The sequence below is a fragment of the Pseudopipra pipra genome, chromosome Z (genome assembly GCF_036250125.1).
Source record: "Pseudopipra pipra isolate bDixPip1 chromosome Z, bDixPip1.hap1, whole genome shotgun sequence".
Taxonomy (NCBI): Eukaryota; Metazoa; Chordata; class Aves; order Passeriformes; family Pipridae; genus Pseudopipra; species Pseudopipra pipra.
The window spans coordinates 57811380-57829397 of NC_087581.1; the positions used below are offsets into that span (position 1 = coordinate 57811380).

At 36.2% G+C, this 18018-nt stretch overlaps 1 protein-coding gene across 3 annotated transcripts in view; it reads left to right on the plus strand.

Moving 5' to 3' along the window:
• The window catches only part of SRFBP1 (serum response factor binding protein 1), a 70130-nt gene that overhangs the window by 11140 nt on the left and 40972 nt on the right, over window positions 1–18018 (plus strand). For 2 of the 3 annotated variants that reach the window (XM_064642211.1, XM_064642212.1), the window contains exons 2-3: window positions 13180–13268; window positions 14272–14344. The exons of the other annotated variant lie outside the window; for it this stretch is intronic. In XM_064642211.1, coding sequence (XP_064498281.1) covers window positions 13180–13268; window positions 14272–14344 — 162 coding nt within the window. The remainder of the gene's footprint in view (window positions 1–13179; window positions 13269–14271; window positions 14345–18018) is intronic. 3 annotated transcript variants of the gene reach the window in all.

The following is an 18018-nucleotide window of genomic DNA, read 5'->3' on the forward strand; positions in this document are numbered from 1 at the left end:
TGTTAGCTTTTTTTTTTCCATAAGGAGAAGACAGATCTTTTTTTAAGAAGATATCCAAAGATACCAAATACTTTGAACATCTAAAACTGCAAATATATCTTTTCTGTTCTTTTTAACAGACATGGGAAAAAAATACGATTTTTTCCACCTCCTAGAATGTCACTCATTAACTTTTATTTGATAATTTTATTAGACTAAACATCATTCCTTGCTTTCCTTATTGTTCTCTGTTATTCCATGCCATACGTCTCTACTTACTTACTGTGTGAAGTTTTTTGTTATGATATTGCAACACTATTTATATAGATGATTTTTTTTCTTTCTAAACTTTATAAGTGTCATATCTGAACATCTGACAAGAAAGCAGACTCTCTTGGGAGTTAAAGATTAGAGACAGGAGAAAATTTTATCCTCAGTTTAAAATATATTTGCATGACAGAAATTTCTTCAGGTTGTGAGGAGAGTGTAGTACAGACCTGCTTATCCCTCCAAAATGTATCAATACTGGTGATAGTTACTTATATGATGAAAATTAGCTGTAACTGTTGCAAGACTTGAGTCCTAGTTTGCTTCTATCCAGAAGTGAAACTGAGTTTCACTTTGGCAGCAGGAGTTGATAGCTGTTAATTTTGTTGGTAGTTGATCACCTTTTTTGATGGGAGGTTTCACATACCTAAAGAACCTTCTAGCCTTTTGGTTTTCCAGTACTTATGCCTCTTCTTAATTGTATGGAGAGGAATAAACTTTACAGAGAAGGAGTTTGAAGAAAAATAGTTTAAATTAAAAAAAAAAAAAGTTTATTGTTTTTATAATAAGATCAGTAACTTTTAATTTCAGTTTTCACAGTGCAGGCTATACGTATATTTATGGTCAATCTAAAAATTGAGATATTTAGTTTATTTTTTTTTATTCTTCAGATTTATAGGGAAATGGAGAAATTATATCGTAGGTATTTCTCCAACTTGATCAGTCCTCAGCTAATGCTGATTTGTTTTATTTGTTTGATGAACTTAAAACCATTTTTCCTTAATGATTCTTCTATGCTTGCATAATTACAACTATATAGTAACATTAAAATATAAATTTTGAAGTGGATTAGTCTAACTACATATTTGGCAAATACTGTGCTGCTATAACATTGCACAGGCTTCCCATTCTTTCCCTGGCCTCTTGGTGTTTAAGACTAGTGTAGGCTGAGAGTAATCGAAGTTACTACAGAAGTATCTTTTTTACATGAAGTATCTTGCACAGAACTTTTCCTTCTTCTATTCCATTCAGCAAGTTGTCAGGGTTCTAATTTCCCTGGAAGTTTCAATCACCAGATTTAAAACATCAGTCCAAAGAATGTGGTAAGAATAAAATGTGTTGTGTGTGTAAGCTGAGAACCAATGATGCGCCTGGCATGTTACAACTTTGAGGCCAATATTCCTTAAAACTTCGTACGGGTAGCCTGAGTTATTCCTCTGTCTCTGCAGTTTTTTAGAGTATTATGCTTGGGGTTCCTCACTTTGAGTGCTCTCTGTAGCTGTATTTATGGCCTGTTTCCCACCTGTTTGGACGATCAGGAGATGTGACTGGTGTTCTGTGGCTGGTTTGGGGCCAGACGTGCTGGCAAATGAGTATGCACGTACTATTTGGCAGCCAAAATGGAAAAGATTTGAATTCTGCTTGTGTATTTCTTCCATGCTAGGCATGCTAATTTTAGTTCTTATCTTCTACTTGGCTACTAGTCTTCACAAAATGTGTAGGAGCTCTGGCCTATGCTGTTTTGTCAACCTTGGTTACTGTTTAATAAGCCCAAAAGTTACTGGAGAAGTATGCTGACAAACAACATACTGACAAACCTGATTTCCTCAGAAATCAGGCTAATAAATGTAATTTCGGAATAGACAGTTTTAACATTCCACTCTTTCAGAATACCTGGGAAAAGTTGTAGCATACTGGCACTTAATTCTTGAAGTTATGGTGGCTTAGGAGACCAATAGAAAGAAAAAGATCATTAGCAAAAGAAAAAGGTCATTAATTAAACTAAATTGGAAATACTGAGCAACTAAGAAATTTTTAAAATCTAAATTTTGGAAAAAAGTGAAGAAAGAGAGACTTGTAAGTTGACATGGACACAATATGTTTTAAATGTAGGATAGGATATGGTTTCCTTAATTTTTTTTTTTTTTGCATGTAATTTATCATAACATCAGCATTACGTAAAAGTAGTTATACAAATTTATGTGATAAGAAAGAATTTAAAGTCTAAATAAACTATTGAAAAGCAAAATTATACATAGAAGAATCAGCTTGGCTGGCAGTCCTCAGAATTTCCATCTTAAGCTTTGAGTTAGCTCAGGTGCTGATTGTCAGCTTACTTATTACGTCCATCATAAGCTGCGTCACCTTTCTGGGTACAGATCATGTCAATGAGTTTTGTCCAAAGCACTGCCAGAACAAATGAATGCGTAAATGGTATGAGATCAGTTCTACCAGTGCAAAAAGAGGGGGCAACATATATTCTTGTTGGGCTAATTGACGTGCAGCTGCTGCTGTCCCTGTTTTCCCATTTGCATCCCGCCTTCAGTTAGTACCCTCATACAAGCAGAGTGATCATCTTACAGCGGAAGCTGAGCAGCTGTGTTGTGGTTCAGAAATGAATCTCGATGTTTTACTTAATGACAGAGCAAAGGTGCATGTTAATCTGAGTCAGACAGTGTGACTGTTGACATGCTGTTTGGCCATGGAACGTTGGAGGCCTGTTGTTGAGGGATGGATGATCCATGAATGCCCAAGTCATGTAGTTTCTTGAAAGTGAACTGTAGCATGCAAAGAACAACTGGGTGGCTAGACAAATGATAGTAGGACCCTTGAAATGCACACTTAATCAAGTGCAATCTACTAGCTTGTTATTTTAAAACTCATGAGGCATGGCAAGGCCAAGTGCAAGATCCTACACCTGAGCTGAGGCAGCCCAATATCAATACAGGCTGGGGGATGAAGGAATTGAGAACGGCCCTATGGAGAAGGACTTGTGGGTGCTGATCATGAAAAGTTGAACATGAGTCAGCAGTGTGCATTTGCAGCCCAGAAAGCCGGTCATATCCTGGGCTGCATCCAAAGCAGTGTGGCCAGCCGAGCAAGGGAGAGGATTCTGCCCCTCTACTCTGCTTTGGTAAGGCCCCATCCTGGAGCACTGCATCCAGCTCTGGAGTCCTCAGTACAGGAAAGACATGGACCTGTTGAAGTGGGTCCAGAGAAAGGCCACTAAAATGATCAGAGGGATGGAACATCTCTCCTATGAGAAAAAAACTGAGAGTTTTAGCTGTTGAGCCTGGAGAAGAGAACACTTCAGGGAGACTCTATTGCAGCCTTTCAGTACTTCAGAGGGGGCTTATAAGAAAGATAGGGACAGATCTTTTAATAGGGCTTGTTGCAATAGGACAAGGGGTAATGGTTGTAAACTAGAACAGGTTTGATTAAGACTACATGTTAGGAAGAAGTTTTTTTACGATGAGAGTGTTGAAACATTTGAACAAGTTGCCCAGAGCGGTGATAGATGCCCCATCCCTGGAAATATTCAAAGCCAGATTGGATGTGCTCTGAGGAACCTGTTGTAGTTGCAGATGTGCTACTCATTGCATGGAGTCCATGCAAAACGCTGAGTCCAACCAAACAGTTTTGTGATTCTGTAAATATTCAACAGTTAAGTGCTATGTAAAAGGAAATGTAAATGAGAGAAGGTAGAGAAGAATATAAGGGAAAGAGTGCTGTGTTCACGGTTTGCCAAAGTTTATGCACTCATACCATTCCTCTCTTGTAAATATTTCTGCTGTGTACTTACTCAAGTGACTGGTACCTATGTCTGAGGTAATCACACCAATGTAGAATGAGGGGAAAATGATCTGATGCACTGGTTTGTCCTGTCAGCTGAGCTGTCAACTCTGCTACTACTTTTCATGCAAGATGGAATGATATCTAGTGAAATGCTTTAGTTTTACATTTCGTTGCAAAGGAATTTATACTTAATTGCTGGTAACAGTAGGTCTAGTAATTTCTCTTAGTTCTGTCAGAGAAACCCATCCCTTTATGTTTCGGGGCCTTGACAGACAAATTGAATTTAACTTGCATTTAAAACATTTGGTGATCTAGTACCAAATGGTCAGAAGAGAGAGCTCTAGCTGCCTGCCAGCGGTTACCCTAATACTGCAGTTTGTGAATTGTAGAAAGTGAAAAGTTGGCAAGTGCTCAGCAGTGTTACTCAAGCCATTTTTAGATAAAAGGAGGTTAATCTTTAAAACCTACACATTAACCTGAGTCATGTTATATTTTTTAAATATCCTTAGAATAGAGGTATAAGTTTGTGAACTTCTTGGACTGTCTTTTTTTGACAACCATGAAGTTTTACAGAAAGGTGCTTATTTTACTTGAAGTGGAAGAAGATGAAGTAGCAACATGACAATGCATCTTAAAGGAGGGGAAAAAAAAGAGAAAAAATAACAATCCCAAGCCAAAGCAATCACACCACCAACCACACCTCCAAATTAATACTGGAAACACAATGGTTGCATTTCTGTATTTGTTATGGAAAAGGTGTCTTACTCAGTTATATGACAATTTTCATGATGACAGTTCAACTCTGCAGGTTTGGATCATGTTTGGGACCCATATAATTAATGTAAGGTTGGTGGTGAGTCAGAATAGGCAAGGTATGGTGTTATGCTTTAGATTATGCAAGTAACATAGAGGTTCATAATGTTGCCTTGGGAGCAGTGCTCCTTTCCAGCTGGTTTTAAAACGTTCATCATTTGAAGAGGGGGAAAAGCCCTCAGCACTCACATTATTTATTTTTGTGTGTTCATCCTAATAATTCTTGTCACTACTGTTACTGTCTTCTTGTAAAGTCAAAGCTTAAGGAGGCATGAAATTCACATGTAGCTTCTAGCTGGAGCTCTGGTCTAATTAAGAAATCCTAGACACAGGATTGATTTGAGCTTTGGTGTATTGACTGCTTTGATCACATCCCCCTACAACATTCCATGGAAATATTTTTAGCAGAGTGCTAGCCTAGGAGCTTTCAAACTCTAGCTGATTAATCCAGCTGATCAATTAAATAGAGTTAGAAATCACCTTCAAGTAGTCCTGTGTTTTGGAAGACTTGTATAATTTTTATTTCCATGTGGTTAGATATGAAATGTAATATGTAATATCACATCTTTAGGCTAGTGTATCACAGTTCTTCTTATCTGGACGTTTACAGCTACTGCTGTTGATGTAGGGTTTAGAAATGTGTCTAGCCAGCTCATGATTCTGGTTTGGACTCGAGTGGTTTCTGAACTACTACATAGAGTCTGACTCCATGCAGTGAGACACTGATTTTGAAGCAGTAAATCCATTAAATTTTGGTCTTTGGCAATGAGCAAGTAATTCTAGGCTGGCCTTACTCCCTCACAACTATCTTAGATATTTGGAATTGCTTTGTAAAACCTTGAGATGAAAATGATCTTTTCTAGCAGTTTGAGTACTCACTGTGGTTTCCACTTGGAGAAATAATGCTAGAAATGGCAACTGTTCTCCATGCAGGAGGAAATACAGTGCTGTATTGAATAAAGAAATTCATATTTCAGTGGTTCAGTTGAGAAAGTACAAAGAAAGCAGCATGGGCACACTGTGGAGGAAGGGTTTCACAGTAACTCACGAGAAGTATGTGTGGTACTCTTCCTGTGAGGAAAGTGGCAATATTCCCAAGTGGGCAGTGTGCTTTTTTCCATTGATCTTCAACAACCCACTTTGGGAATTTGACAGGATGAGTGTCCAGAGGCCTGAGAAGCTTCTGGCTTTATGGATACCTCCAGCAAGTGGTGGCACTTCTGCCTGCTTTGGGCAGCAGGGTGCAATAGTTTAATCCAGAAGAATTTTCCTCAAGTTTCATGAACTGTGCATTTTGTTAGATGTATGGGGCTATAATTGAATCCACTTGATTCACACCTGTTTGCTGCATATAGGTGAAGATGGCAAAAGCAAGATTAACACCACATTGATATGGCACAAACTAACTGAAAAACTATGTTCCTTAGCACTATCTGGCATTTGATCTGTATATCAAATAAAGGGATAGCTTATTTATTGTACTCTAGTTTATTGTAGTCCATCTCTATCTCCTCCTGTACATTCTTGTTTTGCTCTTTTGCCCTGGAACTAGCTAATATTCCTGTGACCATAAGGGAAAACAGTTCAGGAAACTGATCTGGCTGAAAATTCACTTTGTTTGTTTTGCTTATACATTCTTTTTTGTGGTATATATTTGTATAAAACTGTCCCAGAACTGGACCCTGATACTCCACACAGGTGTGTTATGTTGTTCTTGTTGCCTTTATCATCCTACTCATATGTGTTTTTATAATGCAAATATATGAAACTGTAAGTCTATATTTGCCTATTTCCACATCTTTTCACATATGTAAAATATATACCGTAATATAGGGGTTCTTTTTGTAAAAAAAAGAAAAAAGGAAACTTGGCAATTGCTAACTTTTCCTAAGAATCTAAAAATCATTAGATCTTTCAAGCTGACATTCCAGATAATAGAGAGAAATATTTGTAATGAAGTTCCAGAAACATTTTTTCACTTAGATTATTCACTCAAAAGATTATGTACTATTGTTAGTTCTGGCTAATATGTGATCCAGCTGCAGGTGTTTTGAATTTTAAAACTCGCTGTTGCCAAATAGCACCAAAAATTAACATTGAGAATACTCTGTTGCCATGGTAATTTCTTGGTTAGAAGACTGCCAAGAAACTATAAAATGAAACCAATGCTTTTGATGTGCCCTAAAACGAGGAAAGGAGAGAAGATCAGTGAGAACTCAAACATTACTTAGTTCAATGTTTTTCTTGTATTGAAGAGAGCTTGAATACTCAACTTAAATACATTTCACTTTCTTTTTGTTGGGTCTGTTTTTTTTAAGCCGGATTTCTTGCTTTGACATTTGTTGATGTATAATTTAAGCAATTTGCAAACTTTTTAAAAAAAGCCATTGTACAAAACACAACTGATTTTAGTGTGTTTTAATGACTTTCCCTTTCTACTTTAGCAGCATTGCTTAAACTTGAGGGAGTTAAAAAGTAAATCTTTTATTGCAGTAAAATCAAAAAACTATTATATACTTTTGGGCAAATACAAATATTTTTTCCTTTTGCTTTGAGTAATTTTGATCTTAATAGTATGAGGCTCTCATTTCAACCTGCAAGGGTGTTCTTGGCATGAAGGGAATCCACGAGGACTGAGGTATATCTTGTACCTACACCTTCATTTTTTTCCAATTGTTCATTCACTAGACCCAGTTTGTGCAGGTATATGGTAATTTGTCAATAGCATATGATCAGCTATATTTAAAATAGACCCTTTCTTGAGACAGAATTTACAGGGTAGGTTCATGATGTTGTCTCCTTTTTATCCCAGTCTCAGGTGTGACGCTTACGACAGTTAAGTCCTGTTAGCTTGGAGAGCCCAGGAAGAAAGTGAAGTGGAAAAGCAAGCTCAGAACTACCCTCTTTTTTTTTCCAGGCATCGAGTGATAGAAAAGACATAAGAGACCCTATATTGCAAAGTAGATTTGGATATGTCTGTGTAAAATTACAGAACATTGCTTTAGAAATGACATCCTCAAATTGTAAATGAAATATTTTTGCAATTGTGTCTGGGCCTTGAAGACAATCTTCATAGAGGAGAGACTTTACCATGCTGGGGGAAAGTCTGGAGGCCTCTGTTTGACCTCTGGATGTATGTTTGTACAACATTATGGATATTTCACAATGTTATAAACTCTCACAATTCGTTTTTTTAGGTGAGGTTAGATGCAGTGTATTTACTTGAGGAGAACAAAATGATTTGTCTTTTCTGGTTGCTTGTACTAGAACTAGGACTAGACTGTGTGCTGGCTTAAAGCAGAAGTAGATGAAGAAATTCTGGTCTGTCTAGTGCTGGTCGTTTAAGGATTTAATAATTTAAGTGCATTATTGGGTCACGACCAAAATATTCAGTACCTCGTGGGCTGAAGCCCAAGAAGAACAGTTGTATGTGCTTCAGTCTGCTTAGAGGAAAAAGACATGTCCATCAGTTTATTGGCTTTCATGCATTTGGATAGCTGAGGCTGACTGCCTAAGTTAACTTCTAGTAACTTTGAGTTAAGAAGTATTTAAGACATTCTGAGTCCTTCAGGTATTTTCATGTACAGTATTAGTTTTTATATATGGTAACATGAAAATCCACTTTTCCTTCACAGTTGCTCTAGTATTTCAGTGCTTTTTGAAAAGAATATACTCAAATGAATCATAGGCAGAAACATGTTAGTGCTTCTCTTAATCCATCAGATTTTTTTTAAAGAATGGTATTGGTCTTTTTTTTTTTTTTGTCAAGTACAGTTGATACTGTAGTTCAGAGTAGTCACGTACCTTTCTTGATACATCTACAAATCTTTAGTCACACTTTATTTTTTTCTGACTGGCTGAACACTAGGTTAGTTTGGAGGCATGTTGCCTGTACAGACCTCAAAACAAGTTTCAGAAGTGGCCAAGTATAACATTTTATTCTAATGTAATGTTCCTTTGAGAACTTTGCTGCTGTTGTTTAAAAAATGTGAAGGCAAATACCTTTGACTAGTCATGTGAATTTGAATGTGATATTGCACCTGCACTGTCGTTTTGTCCACATTCCTTGGTCCTCCTAATATGAGGACCATTCTGTAGTACTTTAGGGTTTCAGAACCAAACCCAGATTTTTTGGTGTTGTTTTATCAAAAAATGCCTTAGGTTTCTCTTAAAGAAACTTGAAGATGTTGATACAAGTTTTGTTGGAACAGCTAAATTATGTGGGAGGCTCTTAAAATAACTTTCTGTTCTATTACACGTGTCTTGTCTTTTATTATGTTCAATAATCATGTCCCATCAATTTAAAAGGGATAATGTCTATGATGTCAGAAGCCCTTTCCAGACAGTCTAATACTGATTCAGGCACTGATTCAACCCTTCCAAGACTTTTGTTAGTTGAAATTAATTTGTAACTATGAGTGAAATACCAGTGTTCAAACTGAAGTATTTTCGTGGGGGAAAAAAAAAAACCAACCACAAAACAAAACAAACAAAAAAACCTAGAAGGAAACTTAGAGATCAAAGGTACAATTAAGTAATCTTGTGTCAGTTTCTCTCTCTGTTCCCAAATCTTCATTATTCCCTCTGCTTGGGCATGAGAAGGGCTTGGACATGCTGAGGATTCAGAAGGCCTGATTAGACTACCACACAAGACTTCAAATCCCTGGGAATACTTATTAACCCTTCAGGGTTTACCTGGAATAGGAAGGCAAAGTGGCTGAAGCTATTAGTTTTTTTCATTTCTCAGCTGTAAATTCTGGGTTAAGTACAGTTCTCGTGATGCCTTTAAACACACACTTGTTATATGGATTGTTTGCTAGAAGTCACCCCCTTGGTTTGATATGTACCCTCTTGTTCCTTTGTACCATGTCATTTGTACCCATCCATTCAGATCAGGGCTGATTTTATTGCCAAGTGTTTCCAGGAGTAGCCATGTGCCAAGTATCACTGGAATGTAGGTTGTGCTGAAATCAGTAGTTCCTGTTATAATCCCCCTCAGTAATGTGCACTCAATGGAAAAGGTGAATTGCCGGAGAGAGTTTCTGTTTCTTGTCTGGCCACTAATCTGCTGATCCCCTGCTGTGCTGTTTGTTTCCCCTTTCTTGAAACAGCGGCAGCTGCTGTCCTGCCTATGGCTTGAACTGGTTTGTGTGTAATTGGCTGGTACACATCGTGTTTTGTGGCAATCCTTACTGCAGGTTGCAAGCTCTAAGGTTGATGATGCCTTTCTTTGTGGAATACCTGCAGTCGTGGAATTTTTTGCATTTCATCTTCGTTTAGGATCTGTGGTAATATAAATAATTACAGTATCCTGTAAGTGAAAGTGCAGAATGGATGTGATTTTTATTCATAACCAGAACTTTGGAAACATGCTTATGTGCTTTCATGCTATGTGTTAGTACCTAGGCTTGTTTTTTAAAAGTGAATTCATTTCCTCTGTAATTTCTTTTAGATATAAGAATTTATGTGTAATCTGTATCTATTCTTATATTGATGTTATTTGTTATTAACAATTCATGAATACAGATATATGGCACCATTAATAAGTAGCAACAGCTTAATTATCTCCTAGTGTTTTCCTACAGAATAAAAAAATGTCTTCAACAAAGAAAGCATCACTTGTTCTTTATTTAGAGAAATCCTTGAAGTGGTTATTTCCACTTACAATTTCAGATTTCCCTAATTTCCAGGAATCCTAGAATGTGTTTCTACTGATAGAAGAAATTGTTTGGTTTGAGTTTAGCTTGTGTTTATTCTTTTGTGCTTACTATGACATCTGAGTAGATTAAAAATCCTTATTGCCTGATCTTAAAGCACAGTTAAGTCTGACCTTGACTTATATTGCAGCCTTAAGTTTCAGTGCAAAGACTTCTTTTCTTGTTGTCTTTTCTTGAACTATTTATAAAAAATACCTTATTATGAATAAATATTTGTTATTATTTTTCAAAAATCATGACTGTACTTGGTGGGGGGTTGTGTAGGTTTTGTTGTTTTTTTTTTCACTCAAGACGAAGTTGCCTCTCTCACTTTGTAACATAGAGACTAGGAGCCACCCTGGTGGTCTGAGCCCCATTGTTCCAGGCACACTGCAAATCTGAAGCTAAACTTTTTTGATTTCTTTCCCAAAGAGCTGACTGCTTTCTTGAGAACTTTATGAGTACTTCCAAGAACACAGTTGATGCATACTGTCCCGTGTGAAAGAAGTGACTGGGATTACATAAATTGATATGCCTAGTCTGCCAAGGAGCGAATACCTTCCCTCATTCCTGCTGTCATGTCTATACAGCCTTCATTGGCTGGCAGCAGGGAAGGCTGGAGTTTGGCTCTTGTAGGCCCTGGAAACATGCTGTGTCTGTATTAATATTTCTAAAAAAAATACATGACAAAATATTTTTGAGAGAAAGTTAAATATACTTCATGTTTGTATACACAGTAACTAATATGGAAGGTATGAGTTATTTAAATTCAAATATATTTGTAGCTTGTGGATGTTTTTAATGGTAATAAAATAACCAAACCCAACCTCCCCACGCTTTCGAAGAAGGCGTACACAGTTTGCATCTGAAGTTCCAAACTTGTTGAATGTACGTACTATCAAAGAAGTATTCAACCAGAGGATGCATTATTTTCTTTCTTCCATTTAGAAGAAGATGTAACATAGGGAGCTGTGATAATTTCAATCTTAGAGAAAGAAATGTCTGCATGCCTAGATGGCAAATGGTAGGATTTGTTCCTTAGCATGTTAAGACTTGAGCAGTGCTGCAGAGACTTGGCACAGGGTTCTTTTTGGCATATGGTTTCTGCTGTTAACTGAAGTAGAAATGCTTTTGTAAGTAGGCCTGTGTGCACAGTTATTTTCATTAGTGTGGCTAAGGTAAGTACTGACCTCAGCTGTAACAATTTTGGAACACGAGACCAATTTTAGGTCAGTTGTTCTTGTCCCAAAAACCTTCACCTTTACAATTCTCTTGGTGCAAATGACAGTAACGCTGCTCTCCCTACGATTCCCCTCCCGGTTTGCCTTCCATGCTTTTCAGCTCCACTTTTCTTCCCTTTCCTGGCAGAGGTGAGGCTGCCAATCAGCATAAGCCCCTCACCAGGAATTGTTTTGCTCTGACTGATTCAGCCTTCAGTCAAGCCACTCCTGAGTACAGCTGAGGGCTTAAAAACTTGCTTATGTCAGTTACCTGAGCTACAAACATAATCAGGTGGGCAAAATATGTTTACCTTTTTTTTTTTTTTTAGTAAGTTATATAATCTCATCTGTATGGTCTCTGCACAGGGTATATATACTAGCCAGGCTTCCCATGACAGGTGTGAAATACTACTCTGTGAGCTTTGAAGATTTATCTTTTCTTTTTTTTGCTCAAGTTTGATGTAGGTGCGTAGTACTAATATTCCTGGTGGAACTGACTTGATGGTGCAGTCACCATCAATTTGTTGTTTTGATGTTATCCCTGAGAAATTAGAAGATAAAGTAGAAATCTGATGTAAAGAACTTCCTTGAGAAAGAGTTGCCAACTTAATTTTGAAACTTAGCCCACTGGATAAATTTAAGATCAATTTGGCTTTTGTCAGGAAGACTGATTTTTTTTTTCTTAGTTTGTTTTAATATTTCATGTTTTCTAAGTTTAACTGTTAAATACAAAATCTTAGTAGATGTAGTAAAATATATATGAATAAATAAGGGAGAAGGTTTAGTTATTAAAAAGAAAGTCATTATTGACTCCCTATATCTCCAAAACATTCATCATGGACAAGACACCTGGGCTTAAGGTTTTCCATGATGGAAGTTAATTGCAAAAGATTTCAAAGATTTCTTTATCTTATCTGTCTAATACTAATTAGAATTCTGTTTCTTTGTTATTGGGGCAAGAAGTTAAACCAAAATATCATGGTCAAGTTTTCTTTAGAACTGCCTACTTTTAAAATACATTTTGGGAACAGAGTGATGGGTAGGATGGCAAGTTGAAATAGATTGTAGTGAGTTGGAAATCACTTGGATTTTCATTTTCAGCAAAAATGAATTTGAATGTAGAAAAAGAATTTCATATCTCAAATTCTGTTCTGTACCAATAATATTTACTTTGAGAGTTTTTCCTTTAATATTTCAACATGCTTCATAATGAAAATGCCTTTACATATTATGTACCAATGGAAAAGTACTAGTGCTCTTTCACCGGGACAAAAATAAGCAAAGTGAAGGCAAAAGGTGAGTCTTTTCAAATCTCTAGCTGAGTCTAGCTCTAAGAATAATATTAAAGTATGGCTAGTTAGGAATGTCTTGTCTTCTGTTTAGACCTCAGACACATTTTTAGACTGTTGGTTGTTCTTCCTCAGATGTTTATGGAAGCAGTTCGATTTTAAGTGAAATCTGCATTCATTTGAACTGGGATTTGGTTAGTGAGGGAATACACTTTATTTTCAAAAGTACTTCATTTTGTTGAACTAATTTCTAAAATTTAAGTTAATATAATGAATGTATTGTATATGGTAATTAATCAAGGAAAACAAACTTCATAATGTCTTCCATATTTCTGACAGGTTGTGAAGATGAGAAAAGATGTGAAGAAGGCCAGAGTCCTGACTATTCGCAGACTAACCAGACACATCGGGAAATTAAAGTTGAAAAAGTCAGTTTTAAATACAGCGTTCTTGTGAATCAGTGTTTGTAAATCAGGCAGTATCTTAATTGTTTTCCCAAAAATGGAGAAGTGGAAGAAAAATGTACTACACTTAAAAGTTTAGGTATTAAAATATATAGATTGTGTTTGACTTACTTTTACATCATTTTGGATAGACTAGAAATACTAACTAAAGGCAGTTTCGTATAGAAGAATTGGGAGGACTTTATTAACAGGATTTAGTGCATTGGAAGCTAATCTGAATCACTTACAGAACCTTTTACAGCACTTTTAAAAGTGTCAGACCTGATCTTTTGATTTATTCTGCTGTTGAACTCAGATTGTGCAATGCTTTCTCACTGCAGTTGTCTTCAAGGTTCTGTAGCAAAAACATTTTCCGTTGGCATAGATCCACGGCTCATACTTGATTTTTAATAGTATTAATTAATACTTACATAAACAGTTAAAACAATGTTTTGTAGATTGTTTTTAAAGATTACTGGCCCCAAATAGTTTACAATGTGTCTTATTTGAGGTAGTATGAGATACATCTGTTACTGTGTTCAAAGTGTAAATTGGACATACTCTTCTCACAGTTTCAACAAGTTGTGCAGAATAAGAAACAAGCCCAACGAACTTTTATATTTGAATATTACAGATCCTAAAATGTATATATGTACTAATATGCAATATGTAATAAATATAAAGTATATATATATATTTGAGATATTGGTGTCTCCTATTGTTGATATGAATTGTGGTTTACTATTTCTAATACAGTAACATTTGTCTTTCATATTGTTCTGGTAAATCCTCAGTATTTTCTTCTCTGTTCAGAACAGCAAAAGCATTAGGTTATGTTCAACTCTCTGCTAAAATGTTCATTTGACAACAAGGGAATGTGTTTATGCTCTGTCTTGTAATTTTTTAATTTGCTACTTCATATTAGCCCATAGGGAATTAAAGTGAACAAAGCCCAGATTTTCTTAATAAAGACAGTCTTCATTTGCAGGGGCTCAGAAGACTTGAAATTAAAGAACCAAAAACGAGTTGACAGATTAATAGAAGAAATCCATGCAATGAAGGTAATGCCATGTTTAGATATTTCAATATTAGAGGCAATAATTCTAGTAACTAAAAGCCTTATCTGTTTTCTTCAACTGCATTAATGAAACCTAAAGTATTTCTGGAGTCAGCTTGGACATTGCTGTCACACAACTAGAAAATTATGAATACTTGCATCTATCAAAGTGACAGTTTGAGTCTTAAACTTTCCAGGCTAAACATGAATTTATTTTGTGATCTGTGGTGCTTGAAGTTTTTTACTGCAACCGTTGAATGACAGAAATTAAAGTTCTTGTGCTGCTGGGGAGTATGGGAGGCATTTTGTGTGTCTGACAGTACAGTACCCTCATTGTCTGTTCTCCTAGCTCTAAGTATAATGCTACTTTTATTTTACTTTCAATGTCAAAGTTCTATAGTAGTTTGAAATTTTAGCTGCAAGAGACTGGTGATGCTTGAGTCAGACCTTTTTTTATTTTCAACCTTCGTGTCAATTGATACAGTTTTTGTATCTGTTATGGTATGACATATCAGAAAATCCTTCAGCAATTTTATAACTTTGTAATGGTTTGTACTGGTCTCTCAATTTCAACTGATAGTACACCAAACTGTGTGCTGAAAGAGGAGGTGTGATTCCAGCCATAAGACTGGAACACAGGAGTTGTGCACCGGCTGGTTTTAAGACTGTTTTTTTCAGACAATATGGCTGGTTTGATTGTTTCCTTGACAACTGTAGTGATTAAATAACACTTATCATTGTGTGCTTTTTTGGATATTTTTTGGGGGTTTGTCTCTTCTTTTCTTTCCTCATCCTTGCACAGATCTTAGTCTTCCAAAAAAGGTAACTGGAGAGGCTTCATTGACCAATTTAGATGTGCTTTGTGCCAGATTCATTAGATGGAATCATGGATTTTTAACATAGTACTTCCAAAATAAGAGTCCTCACAAACTAGTATGGGGGAAAATGGGCAGCACTATATTAAAGGGTAAATCACTGCTCAGGTATGATGGCAGTAATATCGAGGCATCCGGCTTTGCTGACTTGTCATCAGCCTTAAACTTGGCCTTATGTTTGTTCCTTTCTCTCTTGTCTTTTTTTTTTTTTAATGGCAAATTTATGTGTCTCGATTTCTAAGAGAATTTATCAAGCAATCAGGTGTGCTGCAGCACTGATTTCATGAGCCCATGTTTTATGGGGCTTCTGTGAGTGCTCTTGAGAGGGTTTCACTGCAAGATTCGTTCTGCACACATTACCAAGAGTCTTTGTTTTGTCCTTTATTGTGCTTTTCCTTCCAGGATTGGCTCATGCAGAGAACTTAAAGCCTACCTACACTCAAGAATGTATTGGCCAAGTACATTCATGCTGTTTCTTCAGTTGGCATGGTTAATGCAGGACTTTCAAGTGGTAACTTTAAGAGTGGTTTTTAAGAGAGAATAGATTTGTAATCTGGAGACCTGAAGGCAAATCTGCTTTGAAATAGTTTAGAGAAAAGGAGGAGTCTTCGAAGTAAGCAGCTGAGAAGGAGTGAAAACTCTCCCATTTTTTGAGCAGATAGGGCACTTGATTATGTGAACTTGTAAGTTCTGCATGCTGTCCTTATTACTAAAAACGATGCACCATTATATTAATAATATAGCAAAAAGGGTGGGTTACTTGGAGTTTTTTAGTCTTTAAACGTGAACAAATAGACACGTACTAGCTCTACAGTATATTTATTTCTTAGATGGAAGAAAAATTCTTCTTTCTTATGAATCACAACCTAAAAGGCACAAGTTGTTTACATATTTTTTCACCACTGTCGATTTCTAGACTAAGAGAGCCTTTTAGTGTTGGCATAGAAATATTGCTCATTCAGCATGGAAAAGTAAAAAGACAGCTTTCAAACAAACCAGTAGCGTTATTTGAGATCATGGAAAATTTTATATTGGTGTAACCTCACTCCCAGCAGCCTCTTGACATAATTTATTGATCAAAAGGTTCATAAAAAGCTCTTTGCTTAACCCAAATGGATATTTTAGAATTTTTAGGAAAGAATGGACAGAATAGAAATGGTAAATGGTCGATGAAGTTGCAACTTAGTCTGGATAATACAAGCCTACTCTTTTCTAGCACTTTCACTGTGTGGATCTCAAACACGTCAGAGGAGATTCAAATCGTTTAAAAACTGATGGCCTGTCTGTGTGCAGGATATAGCAATTGTTCATTTTCCATGTTATGCCAAGAAGTCCATGAACTTCTCCTCACATGTTCTATGTAAGAAAAAATATCTGTCTTCTCTCATACTGAATGATTAGTCTTGAGGAGCTGCAAACTACAAAAAGCAGTTCGGTTGAAAAGACAAAAAACCAACAAAATATCTACACCAGCCAAAGTGATTTGAAGCCAGAAAGTGGATATTACCCCAGAGTCTGACAGCATGTGTATTTTCAGGATAAAACATTTATTGAAATGGTTCCTTACAACTTCTGGAAATTCTTTATTGGTTGGAGGCATAAAGGCTTGCTGTAGGTTGAAGAAAAGGCATATTTGAAAAAAAAGGAAAACAGCACAGTTTTTTTTCTGAATTTTTCTCAATTGCAAAAGACACCTACTTCTAAACATGTATTTTTCTCCCATCAGTCAAGAGCAGACCCAAATCTCCCTTCCCATTATCACATAACCAGGAAAAAAAAAGTCCTCTTGGGACTGTTGGCATCAAAAAAATCTTTGTGAAGGTCTTTATGTATTCTGATGACCTCAGAAGGCATGAGAAGAGGATTCCATTTTACAGGGAATTTGTTTTGAGCTTAGGGAACAAAGAGTGAAATTCTGGGGCCTTGACTGTTGTCCGTTTTGTTGAAGTTCTTAATGCAATGGCTTAAGTTTCTTTTACTCAGGAAAAAAAAATCTAATGGGCTGAAATCAGGGAGAATTCTTTGCTTTCTTAAGAATTACGTTTCTACATTCAGCTGCCTGTAAATCCACAAACTTTTTGTACTGGTTCATTTACATGGGGAATCTGTTTCTTGGTTAACAGAGTGTTTCAGTATGGCTGCTGCCATTTTGTGAACAGCTGTTATCTTTCATACTGGCTCTAGGAAAAAGAAGATCAAAACTGAAAAAATGAGTTGCCTGATGGCACAGTGCTTAGAGGCTGCCTGCAGCTTAGCAGGGCATATGAAAGAGCTACTGTCCTTCTGAATGAGACAGAAGCATGAACTTTCATTTACAAGATCTTAAGTTCTCTTTCTGCTCTGGATCTTTAGCAACTACAGTTGCTAATATAATAGGAAAGACAAAATGCTTGCTGTTTGATAACTCGTCATATCACTAGCTCTTGGGGATGCTTTTTTCCTGTCCTCAAGTAGATTCTAAACAGGCAGTGCTTACATAATTTCACTGTAAATACACTGTTTCCTGGGAGTGGGACAGTATTAGATGCTTTTTAGATTAAATACTCTTCTGTATCTACTTTTTTTTTAATACGCTATACGCAGTCACACATGCGCAGTTCTGCATATACTGAAAACTATATTAAGAAACTTTTTGTTATTTGAATTTACAAATAGTATATATTGTTGTATTATTGTTAGAATGACATTAATTTTTTTATTCTTTATATTTTCATTGTTAGAACTGGATAATAAAAATAACTTAATTGGCAAATACAATTAAAAATGTCTCAAGCACAACAATCAGAAGTAAACATTGTGAGAA